Source organism: Piliocolobus tephrosceles, chromosome 1 (assembly GCF_002776525.5).
Source record: "Piliocolobus tephrosceles isolate RC106 chromosome 1, ASM277652v3, whole genome shotgun sequence".
NCBI classification, from domain to species: Eukaryota; Metazoa; Chordata; class Mammalia; order Primates; family Cercopithecidae; genus Piliocolobus; species Piliocolobus tephrosceles.
The window spans coordinates 102,963,769-102,986,456 of NC_045434.1; the positions used below are offsets into that span (position 1 = coordinate 102,963,769).

Genomic DNA, 22,688 nt, shown 5'->3' on the forward strand with positions numbered 1-22,688 from the left:
CTTTAGTGGTTGCTCAACAATTTAAGTGTCATCTACTCTGTCTATAGTCTCTTACAGAATATAGGTTCCAGCACTACTAATGCCTGTGACATAGCACAAGTTTAGAATTTTGAATTCTCTCCTTGCTGGCTATTACACCTGATAAGCACATAGTGGTCTTTGAAAAATATCTACTGGATTAAATTCACTGTTTATTTGTTACTGCCTTAGCCTCATGGCCTGTTTTCTTTTTTGAGCTCCGGAATCAGTCACAACTCATTGGTCACGGTAACTTAAATTGAATATCTCCAAATCTTAGTTACCGCATCTATAAATCAGGAGTGGTAGTCATACCTCTCACAGATATTGAAAACATTGCTGAAAAGAATTAAAGGCATCTAGATCATAGTATCAAAGACCGAAACTCCAACTTTTCCCTTGAAGTCTATTCTTTGCAGAGCAGTCCCCTTCTCACTGAATGATGTTACCACTCACCTGGACAGACACTAGGGCATTCATTCTTTTTTTTCTCTCTTTTTCTGTACCCATAATCAATTCCTTAATTCATCAGTGTAAGCCCATTCTTGTATTGCTTTAAAGAAATGCCAGAGACTGGATAACTTATAAAGAAAAGAAGCTGAATTGGCTCACAGTTCTGCAGGCTATAAAGGTAGCATAGCAGCTTCTGCGTCTGGGGAGGCCTCAGGAAGCTTCCAATCATAACAGAAGGCAAAGGAGGAGCAGGCGTCTTACATGGCAGGAGCAGGGGCAAGAGAGTGAGGGGAGAGATGCCATGCCACACACTTTTAAATGACCACAAGTCACGAGAACCCACTCACTATTGTGAGAATAGTACCCAGAGGATGGTACTAAACCATTCATGAAATATCCACCCCCATGATCCAGTCACCTGCCACCAGGCCCACCTCCTAACACTGGAGATTACAACTGAGCAGGAGATTTGGGTGGGGTCATAGAACCAAGCCATATTAATCAGTAAATCCTATTGGCTTTGCCTTTGAAATGTACCTAAAATCTCTACTCCTGTATCTAAAATCTATTCCAGGTAGTCATCATCCGTAAATTATTACTTCTGATGTTTAGTTTTACTTTTAATTATAATGCAATTCAATTTGTTGTGTAAATAGTTTTTAATACACATAGTATATAAATTTAAGATTAAATATTTAAAATGAAAACCCACAGTAAAGAGACTTCAAAATTTGGTTATTTTTCTTAATGTTTCTTTAACTATCATAAATAGGTAAATATTCTAAAATTTCAGGAGATTAAAAGATAAAAATCAGTCACAACTGGAGGCATGTTCCGATACTGTACAACAATCATTATAACATAAGTCAACAATTTGTATTTCTAAAATGAAAAACAACTTGAGTCAACTTAAAAAATTGGTTAACCTATATTGCTAATGATATAAATGTTGGATGGAAATGAAGTTCAAAGTTTATGTTGTTAAGAGCTGAACAGCAAAACACTTTTTTAAAAATCAGAGACTTTGTTAAAGCTCATGTTTCTAATAAAGAAATTTTGCAATCATTAGTGAAAGAAAACTTAAAGAACATCATATATCAGCTTTATGCATTAAAGTATTTGAAATAAAAATTTTATCAAAGTATATCAATAAAGTAATTAAAAGACATTTTTGAACATATCATCAGAACTTTTAACATATTGTGTTATGTAGTTAAACATAAGTGAGCAGTGTCAGACATGAAATACTTAGTTGAGTCTCAAAAAATAATATCTACACAGATATACCATAGCAATGTAGATTTATGGTCCTGACTTTGTCAAAGCATTTGTCTATTGAAATGAGAAAGTAAACTTTTTGGAAAAACGTATAAATCAATACAGTGAAATTTTAATCACTATTAATAAAGCTTTAAATATTTTATGTGAATGTATTTTAATAATACTTAACATGCAAAATTTTAAGATGCTGAAGATGGTAAAAGTATTTTGTTGATCTGGTGGGGTTAGACAAAATAGAACCTGCAATAGCTCAAATGATATCATTGATTACCAAGAAAAATGATTTCAATGGTAAGTATTTACACAAAAATGGTGCCAAGGTGGTGACATGCAAAAAGTTTGGAGTTTCAGCCTGCAATTTTAGAAAAAAATTAGACAAAATGACAAGGAAATAAATCTCCCAGCACTGAACCCTGTGCTTTTAAGTTTCACTCTGTAATTTATTTCATATCTTGTATACAAAGTTAAATAAGATCCATCTATGGATGATTTCCAGGGATCCCCACCGTAAATATTTCTCTGTCCAGAGAAGTGCCCAATTACCTTTGTCTTTAAGCCAGTTTTCTAGCCATGACAAAACATTTCCTATACTTCCATGGTAACTCAATATTTTTCGTACAGAAACTTGTGAAATGCTTTCTAAATGTTTGGATGAATTCTGTTTCCTGGCTTTGCCTTGTCCTCACCCTTCACCATCATTATTCTTCGTGTTGTTCTTAGTATGTTTTTGGTTAAATATGATTGTAATGTGCCATTCTGGGTGGCACAGACACTGTAACGGTTTCTCCAGCAGCATATATTGAATGGAAATAGAAAGAAAACCTCCACAATTATATAAACACCAAAGAAAAAGCATTTGATCCTAAAAATGTATATGACTTCATGTATGTATATAATATTTGAGTTTTTGTTAAACTAGTTTAAGGTTAGGAATATTAATTTCAACCACCTCTGTCTTCACATCAAATATTTAGGATGTTGAGTAAAAAGAAAGATTTCTTTTTAAATTTATCCTTGTTACTGTAACTGTAAAGTCAAGCACCCCCTTAAAAGCCTATTGTTTAACTTGCCACGCACATCTTATGAATTTGGCACCAACCTAAGAAAATATGTGAAAAATGGTTTATTACAGCCATATTTCAACTCTTGATGAAGTGGTGTTGTTGTCTGGGATAAATACCCAAGGTTCTTTGCCTCATGCCAAGGAAATCAAGGACACAGACACATGTGGAGGTCAAGAGTGGAGGTTTAATTGGCAAAAGAAAGAGAAAGGGGAACAGCTCTCTCCTGCAAGAGAAAGGGACACCCAAGTGGGACTTCTGGCCCCCTTGCACCAGAAGTTTCAGCATCACTTGGGAACTTGTAAGAGATGAAAATCCTTAGGTCCCACCCTAGATTTACTGAATCAGAAACCACAGGAGGACCCTGATGATTTGTGCTTTAACAAGTGTGAAACTGATCCACACTAGCATTCAAGACATGCTCTAAGGCTGTGATCACAGTGCAAGTATTGCATTACTTATGTAATACAGACACTAAGTGTTCATAGGCAGTCAGAAGACTCTGTTAGGCTGAGACACTTAGGGATATAGTCACAGTTGAGGCAGGACTTTCACCTGAAAGGAGGGCATTCTGAATAAAAGGACCAGGCGGAGCAAGGTAGAGAGCTGAGAAAACACAGGACATGTTTGAAATACCACAGTTAACCACTAACAATAAAGTGTGCTTTACACACACACTCATGGTTATTCCTCAAAACAACCAAAAAAATAGTATTTCCATTTATGTGAGGAAATTCAGACTCAAGAATTTACACAGAGCAATTTGCCTGAGAGCAGTAAGAGTTTAGAAAAGTAATGAAGATATGGTGTTAGAAATATGCTTGGAAGAGAACGTAAAGGGCTTTGAATTCCACACTTCAGAGTTTAGGGCTTTCTATGAAGGAAGACCAGAATGATAAAATTTATGTCTTAGAAAAGCTAATAGATTGGAGATGAGAGTAACTGGAAGCTTAAACAGACCCTATAGATGGTATTTTCAATAGTTCAGATTCAAAGTGATTGTAGGTAGAACTAGGAGAATTAGTGATGAGGATAAAAAGGAAGAGACAGATTCAAAAAACTCTTGGAAGAAGGCAACTGTGATTACATATCTGAGAGAATAATGGGAGAGGATTTTAAGTTATGATGACTGGGAGAAACGGCCAACTTCAGACTGACGAATTTAGTAGAATGAAATTAGTTTTTATTGTTTGTGATAGGGAGGCTTTTTGTTTGATTGTTTTGTTATGTTGTTAGGGTTTGGAGAGACATGAAGAGTTCAGTTTTAAACATGCTGACTCTGAGATTATGGCAGAACATTAAAGTAGAAATATTCATCAGAAGTCAAAAATATGGACTATATAGCTCAGACTGCAAGGTTGGAGATGTAGACTTGGGAATTGTCAGAGCAGAGGCAATAGCATGGGAGTAATTAAAATATCCATCGGTAGCGTGTGCCAAGAGAACAGAATTCTGTGGGATACCTAAAAGGTCCTTGTTTATGAGACAGAAGAAGAGAAACAGCCTGATGGTCAGAGAAGGAAAAGCCAAAGGAGTAATGACAGAATGAGAATAGGGTGGTGTCATGAGAGTCAGATAAGAGAGAAGGTCACAAAATGGCAGTTCATGTCTCCCACCTACAAACACCTTGGGAGAATAGGGAAGGCAACCATACCTGGTAATGAGGACATCATCAGTGATCTTCCAGAATGCAATTTCAATAGGGTGTATGGTGTGGTGCTGGTGGTGCTGGTGGTGAGGGAAGAGGTGTAAGTGGGACTGTGGGGATTAAGGACGTTATGGCCTTTCAGGATGTGGGAGCTTTCGGTGTAGGTCACATGTTTGGGGGAGTTTGACTATGAAGTAAAAAGGTCCTAAGGGAAAATGGTTACTGGAGAGTCTGGGCTTAGGTGAAGATGGCTATGTGTGTATGAAGTAGGGATAGAGAGGAAAGATGAGTGGACTGAAAACAGGTGAGGGAGAGATGGGAAAATTGAAGGAACACAGTTAGAGAAGAGGTCTTTTGCTCTAGTAAAAAACAAGCAAACAAAAAGGAATCAGAATGTTTTCTTCAGTCCAAGAAAAAGGAGTAAGTTCTTGGGGCCAGTGAAGGGTGTTTCCAGATGGAAAATGCAAAAAGGAGAGGAAACCGCGGCAAGAAAACCTTGCCCTTCTCAGGCAGTGGGAATGAGGTTACTGTGTAGACAGACAGTGGAAAAGCAGGCCATGGACAAAGAATTCCTTCTACTAATTCTTCAAGTGACCTCTGCTCATGAGGCTTTTCCTAAGACACAGGGAGACATGGGTTCTAGGTCAATGCATATCATCTTGTATCATAAATGTTTCTATATCTGTTTCCGCTACTAAACTGTTGGTCTTTTGAGAGCAGACGCTTTTTTTCAGTACTTTTTTAAATGCAGAAAAACATCAAAAGATAATGTGACAAGCACATTTGTACCCTCACAAAAAATTCTTTTCTTTTTTGAAATAAACACTGTAAAAATAAAGCTGAAGAACACTTGTCCTCACCCCCATTCTATGTTCCATTTCTTTCTCTTTCTTCTCAGAAGCAAACACCAATATGAATGGAACACATATCTTCTTAGCCTGTGTATCTATTTATCTATATTCATGAATAACATATAGTATTGTTTACTGTATGATTTCACTAATAGTTAATATTTACTATGTGAGTACTTATGTTGCATGTGCTGGCGTAGAAATAAAGGATACAAACATACATAAGATAAGAGCAATGAAAAGAAATGAACTAAGTCTGTATATCTCAACATGGATAGACATCAAAACATAATGTTGAAGGAAAAAAAAAAACAAATTGCAGAATTGGTTAATACAATATGAAACAATTTGGGCTTCATTTTATTCAACTTTGCACCCTTCATTTCTAGGGCAGCACATGCAATGTAGGTACCCATGTAGTAAATATTAATTATTAGTAAATATATTTGGGTGAATAATATGATAATAGAAATGGACACTTTGTACAGTGCTTTATAGCTGTGAGATACTTTACATGTAATCTCTTTTCACCTTTTTTGTGTATTTCTCTCCCCAGGCTGATGCTGTTTAAGGGAAGTGATTATGCCTTATGCCTATTCCCAAAGCCATGCCCATTTCAATTTTTGTAACTCCTCGGTAAATATTAGCTGAATGAATGAATGACTTTCCGCTCTAAGTATTATTATTATTTTGCTAAGGTCCAGGTTGTGAGTACTTAAATGTTTTTCCAAGGCCATGTGGTTGGAATCAGGACTAACAATCAGGTTTTCTGATACTAAATCCAGTGCTCTTTTTATTACACCATTGAAAGAGCTATTGTAAGGACTCTATTAGGGAATCAATATGAGAGGAATAATTATAATGAATTACTGCCCTAACATATCCAATAAATAGACTCCATGTACCTGTGTAATTGGAGAAAATTAAGAACCATAACCAGATCTAGGGCTTGAAATTTATTCTAATCATTGACTGGGGATACTTTGTCACGTGGTCCTTAAAGGGGCTTTATATTATGAAGGAGATATGTGAATTATGAGGGTGTGTAGGATTACACAAGTGAGGGAATGAGTGGGAAGCAGTTTTACTCAAGTAGAACTGCTCTTGCTAAGGTCAGTGGTGACCTTCTAATTGCCTTTGACTACATGTACCATTCCTACCCTGACTTCAGGGCCATCTTCCCTCCCAGTTCTCCTTCACCTGTCCTTCTTGTTTGCCTCCTAAGAAACACTTCCCTTAAAAAAATTTTAATTGCATGGAACTCTAAAGAAAGTTACAAGCATTCTCAGAAGAAAGATCTCAGGAACTACTTCAGACACCTCCACCCTCCACAATTTTATCTGCCCTCCCACTAGGATTGATTGATCTTAATACTTTTGCCCTCCACTTGTCTGTTTGGGGTCTGACCTCATTTTCCTTACTCTGTGGCAGGTCTCCACTGCCTTTTACTTTCCTAGCACAATTGCTGTATCCTGAGCAGCTGGAGAAGTCAGGATTGCTGCACAGCATCAGCTCTGGACCCTAAGTCCCTCAATAAAAGCTAGTCAGGGCCACCAATGTTAAATAACCTTTACAAGAAATAGTCTCTAGAAATTTACTTCATGATAGAAGCATTGTTTGCTCATTTTCACACTCTTAGTCATTTTGTATATCCCTTAGTTTGTTACATGATATACATTTAGTCATACTAATGTAATAAATGCTCGTTGAGCTGAACTACTACTCATTTTTGTTGAATTGAGGTAGGGCACAGATTCCCTGACACTCTTCTTGCTCAAATTACAGTCTCATAGTTTTTCTGACACACCCCCAGGGAGTTATTGGAGCGACTCCCATCATTCCCTGCTAGCATAATACAAACTCAGCTCCCTAGAAGATCTGGCACTGCTCCCTGTATCCTCTTTCTTTAACCCTTCTTTCTCACTCTATCATTTGAAGACCATATTTGTAGACCTAAAAATCAGAACACATGGTCAGACCTGTCCTGCTTTCAGATATTAGGAATATTATGAGATATGTAATTTGGCTGCCAAAATATTCCTGTTGCTTGGACACTTTATTGAATTTGGGGAAGAATAAGATAGAGTTAGTAACCAGGACAATCTTGTGTTTGTAGAAGTAGACCTAGATATGCTCCATTCAAGATGGATGTAGAAATTAAATTATATCCATGGCTTTGTAGTAAACAAGGGATAAATAAAGATGCTCGCATTCACTGTAAGAAAATAAGTTGTCCATGAGATTGAATTAACCAAGCAACAGCATGGATGGCTCATGAGAATGAGTATTGGTCAGTTATTTTGTTTCTTCTGGGTAGCCGTAGTGCCAAGGCACAACAAATTCATGAAACACACACAAAGCTTAATGTATAAATGACATTTACAGTACAGGAAGGAAGATGGAAAAAGGGCTATAGTAGAGTAAGTAATGAGCTAACATTCAGTCTTGAAAATATATCTTATTTTTTAACGTGGAAGATAGTGATGCAACATTGAAGGAACTCAAGCAAGGTCAAAGAAGGTCTCATGCTTGAGGAAGTAGTTGATGAAAGGTTGTAGCTTTTAATATATGATGATGAAAAGAGATCTCCTTTTAGGGGGGTGAGTCTCTGATTCCAGTTTTACATTTCTGGAGCAATTAGCAGGACTCCTCTTGGCTTTTCTTGGTCTCCTCTTTTAGAAGAATGTCTCTGATATGTAATATTTGTTTGAAAACCCAAAGAAGCTCGTTTCCTTTTGAGGTTTGCCTTACTTTTTATGTTCTGAAGTTCATTTTGAACCTCAGATTTTGCTCCAAGCCATAAAACTGGTTGGATTGTACTAACATAATGGAGCCGTAATTTTAGCCCACTGTTGGGGGTGGGGAGATAGTTAAGGTGTGTAGTGGCTCTGTGGTTTCTCTGTGGAGTAGAATTCCCTGCAAAGCTTTTCCATGTGGTGTTTTAATAGCTGTCTTAAAACTCTCTGATGCATGGAGCAAAACCGAATTAAGCTCATGTGCTAGATTGGTGGGATGGGCCAAGGACTCTGTGAAAAACGAAAGAAAAACAATCAAACAGCCTAAGCCAGAGGCTACACGATACAAAGAAGATCCCCAGGACATATCTAAATTCAAAATTGAAAATTACTGCAGCAGTTACCTCTTTTAACCCATTTTTGCAGAACTTTATACAGAAAATTAGAATATTTCCCTTGCATATATTAATATTTTACATTTACATGGTGTTCCACAAATTTACAAAATGACCCTAGGTATATTCGTTCTTGAGTCCTGCAATAGTCTTTTGAAAGTTGTATTAATAGATTCATCATTTTAAATGAGAAAACTGAGTCACAAAGATAAGCACAAGGTCATCTGGCTAAGAAATCACAGAGGCAGAATTTGACACTACCCAAACCTCTCTGCATATCTACATCAGAACTTCAATATTTTTAATTAGCGATCACATTTAATATTTATGAAGACAAGGAAAACCAGCCAGACTGTGTATACATGCATAGTAAAGCTGTTTCTAGACTACTGTGTTTTCATCAGTGAATATAAGCCATGTACAGTGTTGTCTAAACATCAAAGGAATGAGCTCTTTCTCTAATTCAAATTCTGGTGATTCAGAGGCATGATTCCTTCCAAAGTGCTGAGTGTGGCTGATAAAACGCCACATACTCAGTCAGCCCTCCCATGCTAAGCATGTGTAAAAATTCTCTTTAGTGTGTGGTTTTGGCTGCTAAGTTCAAGAAACATTTATTGAATGCTTCTATGTGCCAGGCACATGGGTGAAGCAGGAAGTTGTCTAGGGGTCTGTTCTGGTATAATTCTAGGGGAGCCTTTTCCACTGGACCAGTCCACAGCCTAAAATACTACCATTAGCAGGGCATCCCTTTGAGTTAGTCTAGGAGTCACTGAGATTCCTTTTTGAAAATGCAGATATTAGAAGAAATACTTTAAAATGGTCCTAGCACTAAAGCCTCTGGGTGTGTGTTTGTGTGTGTGTGCATATATATGTGTGTGTGTGTGTGTATATATATATATATATATACTCTTAAGATTTATATATATAAATCAACTCTTAAGACTCTGAGCTGAATAGCAGGTAATACCTAGGAGGTAGTAGATTCTAGTAAGGTCTGTAATGAGCCCTGTGAAGCCAGAATATAGTGGCAGGCCAGGAAACCTGGCTTATCTGGGGAGAAGAGTGCACTAAGGCTCCCTATCAAAAATAAACTTCAATTATTTCTTTTGTTTTTATTTTAAGAACTAGCCCTGCATGACATCCATGTTTTAGGCCTGGATGCCCAAAATTGATCAGATTAATATTTGCAGTTCAACCAGCAAACAACTGATTCATTTTCATATTTTTTAAGCCAAGTAAGCAGATCCACATCTCTAATGAAAAGTAGCCTGAGGCTGCTCTCTTCCCCTAGTCCTCTGTATGACCTCAGAGGTCATCATCTTCATAGTCAGCCAGTGTACAAATTCTAAAGCTCACTGTCTTCTCATGTGACTCTAATTGATATTTGGTTTGTTTCTATGGTTGGTGATGGGTTCACGTCTCTGGCAGACTTGCACAGGGCACAAAATGGCTTGAAGATTTCTCATGCCACACTCACATTCTCTTTCATGGCTCTGAAAATTATTATACATACCTTTAGAATTTTAAACGTAATATGTTCATGATTCTGGCCCTCTCTTCTAAGGACCCAAAATATTTTAGAAACAAGTCAGTTAACATGTTTATTATTATCAAAGAGAAAAGTATTATACAAACTCTTGTTCAAACTTATATTTGCCTTTTTGTGATGCAATCGTTGATATTCTGATTAATTTTTTTTCCTTGGGTCTCCCATAAGTTCTCCACACATGAAGCAGCTTGCATGGACTAACCATGTTTTTTCTAATGAGTAACAAGAGCAGAAGCCCCCCAAAATAATATCCTTAAGGATGGCTAGGATTATTGCTAGGTGCTATGCTGAGAAGGACTTTCTATAGATTTTCTCATTCAATCTTCACAACAATCCCAATAGACAGGTACTGTCATTATCTTCATTTATGCATGAGGCACAGAGAAGTTAAGTAACTTGCCCAGGGGCACACAGCTGGTTTATTGAGATTCTAATCTGGGCTCAGTGAATTGAGCCCAGGCTTGTAATTACTGTGCCACAAAGATCCATGCTTCTTCAAGGGGCCACCACAGCGTGAAGGAATCTAGTCACTTGTTGGCAGAGGTGCTTAGGGATCTCACAGGTCATTGGCCCCAGTGTGCAGACGCCTGAGTGGGGAAGTAGGGAAATGATCAAGAGGAAAGGAGAGCCCTGGAGTGGTGTGCCCCTGCTCCTCTCAGTGGTCTCTATATTTGTCTTGTCACCTGCTTTTCATAGAGCCTATTTTGAAGGATAGTACTTAAAGCTAGGTTACATCTGCAGCAACATCAGCAGACTCTTAATTATAGATCCACGTAGCACATTGCTGCAGAGTATGTCTCTGGGATGGGGGTGGGGTTTGTGTACAATAGCGGGAGTACATCTGCTTTGCCCTCCTTAATATTTTCTCAGAGACAGCTTTGGTCTTCCCAATGAAAATCATAACTAAGTCAGTCTTAGACATGCAGCTGTTCCTGGGATGGAAGCTGTGATATGCTGGTAAATGTTTAGTAACCTGTTCTCCAAGTGGACATCTCTGATTTGCAGTGTTTTCCATCGCCTTAGTTTGAATACTCCTACTGTAGCATATTTCAAATAATTAAGGCAATCTCACCGAAGAGAGTTGGGAAAAACCATGAGCAATCGGCTTCAGCACATTCCTTGACAGAGGTCAAAAGATTAGGGTGAAGCAAACAGTAGTTGCTGCAGGAGGCAGATGTCAGTTTACAGTCCTGTCCCAGATTATGGACCACGACAGCACACAGTCACCTCCCTTCTCTCCCCACCTCACTCTGATATTCTTCCACCATAAATCAAACTCATAAGAATTTGTAAGGCACCCTGAAAGAAGGAAGGAAGGAAGGAAGGAAGGAAGGAAGGAAGGAAGGAAGGAAGAAAGAAAGAAAGAAAGAAAGAAAGAAAGAAAGAAAGAAAGAAAGAAAGAAAGAAAGAAAGAAAGAAACCACAGAACTTGTAGCCTATAGGTAGTAGGTTGGGAAGGGAGGAGGGAGCAGGCCATCAGGATGCCTTCTGATAGGAGATGAGAAAGTAGGAAGGAGAGAGAGGGGAGGAAAGGTTTTATAGGCAATACAGGTTTGGATGTGAGTCTTTGGCTTTTTTCTCCTATCTGCAGGAGCATCCTCCTTCCCCTAGCATCTAGTTGCATGTCTAAGTCACTCCTGGGAAATGTGTCTAAGCAGAGGAATGGCCTCAAGGCCCAATTCCCAAACCATTGTTACTGGCCCCCGGTATGGACCATGTTCGATCAGATACAGTGTGTTCTCTTCCTAAAGGACTCCAGGGCCATGGGCTGAATACCCTGCAGTTTCCAGACATGCTACCTTCTAGCAGTTTTTGATTTGGGGGTCAAAACCCTCTCAGGATCCAAATGTAATCCCTGTTGCTTTAAAATATCAGTCAACAGATATTTATGTATAGAGCCCTGCTGCATTTCCCATTCACTACCAGGCACCACAAAATGCAAAAGCGTAGAAAACATGACAGCCACATACATGGTCCAATTCCTAAATAAGGATTGCTGTAACAGTATAATCTAATTAAGTGAAACTACAGCACTTATAATAAATTGTGAGAGATATATAATTAGAGTCTATCATAATAAGTACTTGTTTAGTAAAGACAGTAAAGAGATTAGTGCATAGCATGGCCATTAATAGTATTCTTGTTTATTATGTAACAACATATGCCCATTTTTAACATATATTTTCAACCTATTTTACAGTTAGAGTCACACAAATATGATTGTAGCAACCAGTTCTATGTAATAAAAATATTTCTTCTGCTGGCCAAACGCCCATACCAACACTCCTTGCTGATGGAGATCGAAGACTCTTTTTGAAGGATAAACCTGGTGTGAGAAAGACATTCACAAATCCCTGTCCATTTGACAGTAAATCTACTTAACAAAAAGGTTATGGTCTCAGCAGAGTATTGACATAAAGTACAGGTTTGCATATCTGTACAATGTTAACTAGCTCTTAATAAAACCTGACTTTTTGAATGTTAAATTGATTTTACCTGGGGCTTTGTACGTCTTCTCCTAATAAGGGCGCTGACCACTACTGGTTCATAGAGCTCAACAGGCCCTGTTTAGTTCTGGGTAGAGGACTGTGAGACTGTCATCTCAAGTCGCACCCTATCATACTAGCAGAGGCAGCAGAAGAGGGCTTGCAAGTCCTGCCCTTGTCTTTCCCTAAATCAGCTGATTACTTGTGCTAATAGAGGGAAGCAATTACAATCCGATTGTCCAAAAGCTACTTTTCACTTGCTTTTGGAAAGGCTTTTGCAATTGTTTAAGAATATGAAATGCCTAAGTAAAATTTGGAGAATTTGCAATATATAAAAGAAAAACAGTTGTAAATTTACCCTGTGTCTCTGGGACAGTGGGCTTATGTAAGACAGCCAGTTTCTCTGCATTTACATGAATACTTTCTTGCCTTAGGAGACTACTATGTAAGTGTCTGGGTTAAGAAGCCCTCCTGCTAGGCCTCAAATTAGGTGAGACTGGTAAAGTAAATAAAGGGAAATGGATTGTGTCCATACATGACTTCATTCCATCCTTTGAATTGCTTTATCAATCACTACAAGGGGCGAGACTCAGCAATGATCACGTACAATACGTGCCTCCAGGTCACAGACAACGGACTTGATTTTCTAAGGTGCTTTCGGTGTGACAGACCCAGACCCTCTTGCTTCACCATTGGATATATCCAGTGTAGCTTTTCTGAAATTATTAATCTTTTCTTTCTCTCAGCTCATGCTACTAATTACACTCAAACTTCTTAAACTATCTTAAACTTAAACTTCTTAAGATAGTTTAAGAAGTTTGGGTGTAATTAGTAGTCTGTAGTGAACTGGGTTGCACACATTATACTTTCATTGGCCCACAATGGTCAACCCTTGTTTTCTCCATACTAAATTTCTTTTTCTGTCCTGTGAACTTAAATTTAAGGACTTCATTTAACTGTATATTGGGATAGGATACAGGTGGAGGGTTGTTTTTTATTGCATTTTGCCAAATCTAATCTGTGTCTGATTGTTTTTCTAGTTTTTTATTTCTAAAAATGCCACCAGTTGGTGGAAGTTTGGAATCTCTGGTTACCCGGAAATACTAAGAGAAACACTCAGAAATTGTATTTGCAGAGAATTGCTTATTTAATTATTCTGTCCAATTAGACATGAGGAAATGACTTGTTCTTCATTTGTTGAATAATGCGCATTTGCTAGCATCTCACTGCCCCCTGCTGCAGCTCACAGTGAGTGCATCCTTCTCTGTAGGCATTCTCAATTTGTGTTATTACTGTCTGACTGGTCCCTGTTATGCTTACTCAGGCTCTGGCCATGTGATTAGACACTAAACCATAACTCTGACAAAGTTATGAGTCCTGTTTTGCCACATAGATCCAATTTTAAAGCATGCATTTGGTGGGCAAGAGAGCATAGATGGGAAACTGGGACAGAGCTGGACTCTTAAGACCCCTTGAAATGGGGAGACATGGCCTGGACCCCCAGCTCTCCTAGAGAGCTCTAAACAAATCTGAACCTGCTCTCACCTGGGCACGCTGTCTCAGAGTGACTTTAGGGAGCCACAAGTTTTGGTACAGTGCCATGACTTGGAGGAACAATTTTATGTCAAGATGTCTCCTGGAGCAAAGGAAGGAACAAAAGCATTGTGCTTGAGAGAAAGAACCTTGGGAAATTTCTTTAACCTCTTTGATCCTTTGTAAAATTATAATTTTTAAAAAAGTAATCATATCATGTTTTAAAGAGTTAATCCCCTAATCTTTTTTTTTTTTTTTTTTTTTTGAGACAGAGTCTCGCTCTGTCACCCAGGCTGGACTGCAGTGACATGATCTCAGCTCACTGCAAGCTCTGCCTCTCATGTTTATGCCATTCTCCTGCCTCAGCATCCCAAGTAGCTGGGACTACAGGCACCTGCCACCATGCTGGACTAACTTTTTGTACTTTTTAGTAGAGATGGGGTTTCACTATGTTAGCCAGAATGGTCTCGATCTCCTGACCTCATGATCTGCCCACCTCGGCCTCCCACAGTGCTAGGATTACAGGCATGAGCCACTGCACCCAGCCTACCTAATCTATTTTTGAAGGCTCTATACACATGTATACATTTGAGATAAATCTTTGCCTGATAGTTTTATTATGGTCAAATTGTCTATTAGGTGCAATTTAAGGATTATGGAAAGACATTCTGAGCCCAAAGACTTATTCCCAAAACTGTTCTGAAATGAGCACAAAGTTGTAAGCCATGTCTGTGGTCTCCATGAGGTTCTGCCAAAATGACCTTGAACAAGTCATTTAACTTTTTGGACCTTTGTCTTTCCATCTGTTAAGATAATAGTGAACCTATTTTGTAGGGTAACTTAGGGATTCTATGAGATAACATATGCCTGACATATGGCAGATTCACAATAATTGGTAGTTCCCTCTTGCCCCTCTTCTCTTTTTTCTGGCCTGCCTTGACACTAAATACTAATGGATAGATGGATAATGGACTACAATACACTCTTTCTCTATTGCCCTCCAAAGAGCAGAAAGACAGTCTTTTCTTGTCACCATTCACTTTCAAATATTGGCAAGGAAACTTGCAATGGAGAGCGGGATAAGGGGGTAAAGGTGGTTATCAAAATCTTCAGTCTTGGAAGGTGTAGCCACCAGGAACTTCAAGGTATTGCCTATCCCGTAACTGTGTGTACTTTATTGTGAAATGAAAGAGATTTTTCCCCTTTAGTGATGACTACAGTTGCAGCTTTGACTGAGAAAGCAGACAAGAGAAAAAAAAGCTTCTAATTCAGGAAAGGTCATTTTGAGATCAAGGATATTTATTTCTAAAGAATGCATTATACATATCATATCTACTTTTAAAAGTCAGAATGTTTAAAAAATAAATGGTCAGTCTTCCCCTGGTGAATTTAGAGACACAAAGAATGTTTTCAACTCATTGTAAGAGAGGAAACCACACAAAGTCACACCTACCTGCATGCATCCATGCACACACACACTTTGCAAGTAAAATATACATTTTTATGCTTTTATATGTGTTTTTTGCTTTGGTGATAGCCTTAAGAATTGGATGAGTCTTGTTAGGTAGTTAGTAGACTTCCATGGAACTAAAAGAAGGATTTAAGGACAATTGCTTTTTGATGGTAAGAAAGAATTTACACTAAAGTATTTTCTCCCACTTGTACCCTAGTTTTGTCATCAACCTGATTATAAACTGGGCAGAAACCAGAGGAACCACATAAAATGGTGCATTTTATTAAATTTGTGTGACTTTTTCAAATCTTAGACATTGTTTTGGTATCCACCAGGAGACCGTTTTACTATATTTGAATGAGACCTCTAGAGAGGAGCTAGAGAGATGCTTAGGTATTGCCCTGTCCAACCCCTTTATTTTATGAATGGGGAAACTAAGGCCCAGACAGGTCACATGACTAGAGTGCCCTCCCTTACTATTCCCTCTCTTTTCTGATGTCTTTATTGTGTTTGTTGGTTTCATCTCCCCCTAAAATTGTTAGTGTTCAAAAGCAGGAATACTGATTTGCGTGAGTAGCTCCTTCCTCAGCACCTCACAGTGGGTAACGTGAGGTAATCCAGTGAGCGCCACTCTTAATCTCCCAACAGAAATTATAATGACAATCAACAAAGAGAAAAAGGTACTGAATGTAATTCTTTAGTAACTTTTTTTTTTTTAATTATTTGATGCGAAATTTCATGTCCAAGTGTAATATTTTTGCCCATTTCTTGGGAGTGGAAAGGACACAGTTGTGAATTAGCAATGAGATTCTTGTGTTACATTAAGAGAAAAAGATGTGGTTCAGTTCTCATTTGGCAGCTCATCCAATATGACCCAACATTTAAAAGTTTTTTTCAGCTGCTTCTATATTCCTACCACTATTTAGAGTCTTGGGATATACTAGGGAACAAAATAAAGGTTCTTGTTTTTTGAGACTACATCTTAATGTATATTTGTGACATAGGAATGAACGATTGCTTTCCAACACTGGATTATTCTTGGACAACAGTCTAGTGAAAGTGTTGTTTTTAAAAATCATCTTCCTCAAAATAAAAGACTAGTTTCTCAAGAAAATTGTGTCTTGGTCAAGTTGCATGAAATTTGGCGCAATACTGCCGCCTTGCGGCTACTTCAATCAGGAAACCACATACATTACAAGGTCACCTCTGTCTTTCAAGATTTACAGGAAAGTTATTCTGTTTCTCAGTGGAAATATTTGACACGAAATGACCTATTCAGGCATCTTTAAAATCTAATTCCGTCTGATTTTTAATAGAACGATTGGAAGGCCTCCATTGCTTTTGTGGTTGGGAACCAGATTGAAGATGATCTTCTCATCCAAGCCCTTACCCTGGCTGTCCAGGTCCCTCAGCGTAAACTCTTCAGTATGGTATCATGGCAAGACATTTTCAAGCAGGTACCTGTCCCTTCCTACCTCAAAACCCCCTGAAGACTTTTTTACTTAAAATAAGAGAATATAATTATAAAATAAACTATCTTATTCTTGGACTGTTTTGTAAATTTTGATGGATTATTTTAAGTAACTATTTAGCCAGAATAAATTTGAGTTGTTCAATCTGGAAGAATTTATTTTTGTTTATTATTAATTTTGTTAATTCAATATTAATTTATTTGTCAAAGATTTCTGAGGTCATACCAGGCAAAATATTTAATTCAAGTTAAATAACTATAAAAGACTGGACTATTTAAGATTCTAGGGAGGTACATGACTAGTTGTAAAATGAAGGCTACAGAGAATCATAACTGTCAGAGGTCAGAGGAGAGCAATAATATAGAAAAGATCTGTCAAATGGCACATACCCACACAATTACTGACAGCTTACAAAGTGACTATAAATATTTTACCTAATTCATGGGTACCTCTTTCTTGCTGGTTTCCCCAACCCTTCAGATCACCTAGATATTTGAAAGTTACATATATCTAAATATTCTTCAAATAAGGCTTTTTTCATCATAAGTAAATTTAATTTTCTTACAGATTAATGAAATAAATACACTTGTTGGATCTGCTTCATCTAAAAAGGCAAAAAAACCTGTAGGTGGTAATGTTCCTTTATATTATGAGGTAAGTGAAAGTGTTTATAGAAGAGATTTTTGTGTTTTTAGAAAAAAGAATTGAAGTAATGTGATAGCCATTTTTAAATTTCATTCCTTGAAAATAAATGCCTGCTCCTCATTGGAGATATTTGTTCCTGACGGTGAATACAAAAAAAGTCTGCCTCCTTTTAAAATTTTGAAATTTCAAAATTTCCCTTTACAAATACAATTTCCTAGATTGTTGATACCATCATTGCATCTAATTGACATAATTGAAAAATATAAATCAGAAACATCAATACACCCAAAATGTTGGGTCATGATGATTGCTGAGTATGTGATAGCATTAAGGAGAGTCATATGATCAGTATATTACAAAGCGTTAGTTTCTCGAAAAACACAATGTAAAAATGCACCAGAAAGTGTTTCTTGTATCAGACAGAGGCACAGCTGGAATGATTTTCCATCAGTTTGTGAACTTGGTGCACGGTTTACATCCCACTTTAATCGATATGAAAATAATGATACTCTTCGGATTAATGGTCCGTTCCATTTCCAACAGCTGCTTAGTGTAAAATCTGGCTTGGCTGACCCAGTGGGCTTGTGCAAAGGACGTGGGACTCATTCTCCATATGAGGGGATTTCCTCTCACCCTGCCTTGTTAATATCTAACTTACAACTTTCAAGAAACTATAAAAATCCAGTGATTAATTAGAATATCACTTAAAATTTGTCAGGCACTGTTTTATGGTGCAGCTGACCTAAAACATAAAGAGTTTTGGATCTTTCTAAGACGAACTTATTTGCACTTTATTTCAGTGATGACTAATAAAGTTTTTATGTGTCTCAGGTCTTGGGTGATTACATATGGTCTATTTAGTATTGCTTGAGTACTATCTGAACAAGTTTCATTGGATTTATTCACAATAGACAGTGCTGTGAATTTTATAGCATTAACTCTTGCTACACTGCGCTCACCATCACAGCAAAGTTATCTGTGCTGTTGCAGTCAAATAATATACTTTGTCTCTTTTTTATAATGTTCCAAATGTGTGTGCTCCACTTGAAACATTATGTGATACGTGGATTTAAAATATTGGAATTTTTCTTCCGAGTGGCTATAGAAATCCATATCCAATTCTCGGGCCTGGGATCAATTAACCCCCCAAAAGATTCTTTCTTCTTCACAGATACTCAGTAAAAATCAGAAAAGATAGCAGGCCAGTTTTGATGTCTAGGCTGGACAGGCATTCTGACTTGGATGTAGGACAGCACAAGATTACAAACCCAGAGTTAAGTTAGAAAGTCATTCCTCTCCAATATGTGCTGCGATTCTTGGTTGCATATTCTTCACTCAGGGGAGGTCCATTTCACATCTGGCTCTATCACATTCTTCCAGTGGAGTATTTGGGCGATAAGCCTCCTACACTCGCTCACATACCCTCTTCTGAATGGTTCCAGAAGAAAAGAGAAGGTGGGTGGAGTGCCATGGAGACTGAACCTCAGGTGCACCATTCATTCATTAATGCCAGTCACTGAAGCAAAAATTATAAAGATCATAAAACAAATTCAGGCTCGTTGTCAGCATCAGCCAAGGACAGGTTGCACATCTGGAGAAGAGGGGCATATTTCCCAACTCAGTCCCTTCACACTTAGGCCCTCCTCAAGCACTCTGCTACCTGGTATTTCATCCCAAGTGAATTGAAAAGTCACTGGCAACGCCTGCAGAGCTGCATGGAGTTGTGAGTGGTGGCCATGGAATAGGCCCAGAAAGTCTTTTGGGACTTCTGGACCTTTGAGACATGTGGACAGTGTGCTCATGAATCTATTTTTGTGTAGAATCTTGCATGGTCTGTAGCAACTAGTGAGAGGTGAAGCTGGCTGGGCTTCTGGGCGGAGTGGAGTCTTGGAGAACTTTTCTGTCTAGCTAGAGGATTGTAAACGCATCCATCAGTGCTCTGTGTCTAGCTAGAGGATTGTAAATGTACCAATCAGCATTCTGTAAAAATGGGCCAATCAGCACTCTGTAAAATAGACCAATCAGTGCTCTGTAAAATGGACCAATCAGCAGGATGTGGGTGGGGCCAAATAAGGGAATAAAAGCTGGCCAGCGACCTGAGACAGCAGCTCTCAGTCCGCTGGTGTAGTCTTAGGTGCTGTGGAGGCTGTGTTGTTTTGCTCTTCATAATAAAACTTGCTGATGCTCACTGTTTGAGTGTGCACCAACTTTAAGAGGTGTAACACTCATGCCGAGGTCTGCAACTCCATTCTTTGAAGTCAGCAAGACCAAGAACCCACCGGAAGGAACCAACTCTGGAGACACTAGGACACTTGAGAGAGGTAAACTCCTGAGGAGCGAAAGTCACTACATCCCATTTCTCAAAGGAAACTGTGCACTGTGGGAGAAAAGGTAATCTGGCAGATTCCTTATGTTACATGGTAACTTTTTAGAAACCTCCATTTTGGAGATAAGGAACTAAAAATATAATAGCCATGCACTTAAACACCTATATTTACTTCTGTTTGTAGGGTACTCTCAGCCTTAAATCAGAGCCTATTCTTATTTTAAACACAGTTTTAACCAATTTGGCTTTCTGGTTTCCTAGCCTGTGGTTGATTAGAAGCAGCAAATTAAAGTGAGACTTCTCTATAGTGTACTTCATCCACGAGTAGTAAAATAGTGTCAGAGCCACATTACATATTTCCAATAATGACTCGAAATGTCTGGGCTAGCAAAGACCACATTCCTAAGTGATTTGCTCAAGTTTTCATTTGGATGGCTTGGTGTTGTGTACACACAGCCTCATTATGAGATTGTGTAATTTCCCCTGAAACCTTAGAATTTCATCTAGCCATGGCATTGTATATATGAAAGTCCTTATTTATAAACCATAGTTATTTGAAAAACTCCTTATATTTGTGCTAATGTAATTCCATAGAGACTTAGCTGCAGCTCATTTGTTCATTCACATTCTCTTTTTGGAAACCATGTTTTGCTCTAGTAGGAACTACTTCAAGAACTCATGCAGGAATGAGAACAGAATATTCTTTTTTGTGTATATTCTCAGGAATGTTGGCTATTGCTTTATTATCATCGTCATCATTATTATTATTTAATAATGAGGATGAGGATGACCCCATGTACTGGCATATGAGCACCATTTCCCACATGTGAATCCTATTTGAGGATGTGGACACATTTGAAATTATATACTTATTGCATGCATTATATAGTAGATGGTTTTACCAAATATTAACAAATACGTACTTGTTCAAGCACTAGTGCCAGGCACTATCAGACAATGAAGCGAGAGGAAGGAATATTAATATTACAAAGACCTAACCTCAAGAAGCTTAAGAATAAGCTAGAGGAAAAAAAAAAAAACAATAAAGTATGTGGATATAAGCTTGGCACATGGTAGGCATTCAATAAATAGTTGCTGAATGAGTGAATAACAATGCAGAAAATAGTGAAGTTCTTGAGGGACAGGTAAAGTGTATAAAAATTCAAAGGAAGATGAGATTATCAGTAGTTGGGGTAGTTGGCAGGGAGGAGTGAGACCCAGAGACATTTTTGTGGAAACATTGGCGTTTGAAAGGAAAGGACCTGATAATTTTGATCTTTTACATATATTACATCAATTAGCCCACATCACAATTCTAAAAGGAAATATAAAATCCCCATTGTACGCATGGGGAAATGAAGGCATAGAGAAGGTAGGAAGTCTGCTTACTAGCAAAATGAAGAATTTGGATTTAACCAAAGGTAAACCTATAGCACCAAGTTTTTCTACTTTATCACCAACCAAGTAATCTTTCACTGGTCTCAAAGCTGTCTACCCTTGGATGGGTAGATCTTGACTTTCAAATGTGGAAGAGGGCATTCTAAGAAAAGGGAATAGCTCAAGCAAAGCCATAGGAATGGGAGAAGACTGAATTAATGTGTACTAAATTTGTAGTTATATGATATAATATATGCTAAATAGGAAAGATGAATTCCATACTTATTTTAATTGCAACTTTAAAATCCTAAAGATGGAAATCTGTGAGGAAAAATTTCAAACACTGGAGAAAGTACATGCTTTAGATTCATGCCTGAACTTAAGTAAACTTGCTAGCTATGCACAGATAATTTTCTGTGTATGTATGCTTTATGGCCCACATAGAAAATCTGACCTGTTTATTTACAGGTATAGTCAGTCCTGACCAAAATTTAAAAGGAAAATATCAGTAGTCATTCAAAACCAACTGAAATGTTCTCAATGAGAGAGTTCTGTGTGTACCATAAATGCAAAGGTTCTCCCACTTGTGACTAAATCTGATACACAGTAAGTGAACTTTACAGGATAAATGTGTAAATTTTAGGTTTGACATTATCACTTTGATAAATCAGAAAGAAAAAGCTACTAGTTGATAGGGGTTTACTTATCCAATTTACCTGAAATCAGAACCAACCATCCTAAAAGTTTTTAAATTCCACTTCATGTTTCTTTTCATTTCATGATGGTGATCACCATGCCTGCCTACCAGGAAATGAGCTTTCATCCACACAAATGGGCCGTGATTTATGTGCCTGTGACTTATTTATAAAAGACGCATTAGGTCATCACAAAATAAAAAAATGAAAAGCTTACTGAAACAAAAATCATCTATAAAGAATAAAAGTTCTTATGCTCTAGTTGATGACTCGCTTATTTCAAAACAATTTTCCAAGTTTCTATACAATAAAGAACTTGAACTATCCTAAACATTATGTGATATGGTGCAATTTTATGAATGCAAATAATTATTTTCTTTTTTACTCCTATCAGTAAAAAAAATTCTCATATTTTAAGAAAATAATGTTTAAAATAACTTTTTAACAAATATATCTTAAAATATTTCTATGGGCCTTTCTGTTGTAACTGGGAGACCATCAAATGTGGAAAGATTTTTCTGATATTAGATTTGAAAATAATGGACCAAATGCAGTTTAATAAAATGTAGGATGCAAATTAGATCTTCAGATCTAATGCATTTCACCATACTTTTAAGACACTATGCTAGTGCATCAGATTAGTATGCCCAGATATAGTAGTTCCATTTTTTGACTTCTGTTTCCTGGATGTATAGACATTTTTCTCAGGT

At 37.6% G+C, this 22,688-nt stretch overlaps 1 protein-coding gene across 1 annotated transcript in view; it reads left to right on the forward strand.

Annotated features, from left to right (window-relative positions):
* SPAG17 (sperm associated antigen 17) overlaps window positions 1-22,688 on the forward strand; it is a 235,729-nt gene that overhangs the window by 18,318 nt on the left and 194,723 nt on the right. Inside the window, exons 2-3 of the mRNA XM_023222722.1 lie at window positions 16,780-16,920; window positions 17,503-17,589. Coding sequence (XP_023078490.1) covers window positions 16,780-16,920; window positions 17,503-17,589 — 228 coding nt within the window. The remainder of the gene's footprint in view (window positions 1-16,779; window positions 16,921-17,502; window positions 17,590-22,688) is intronic.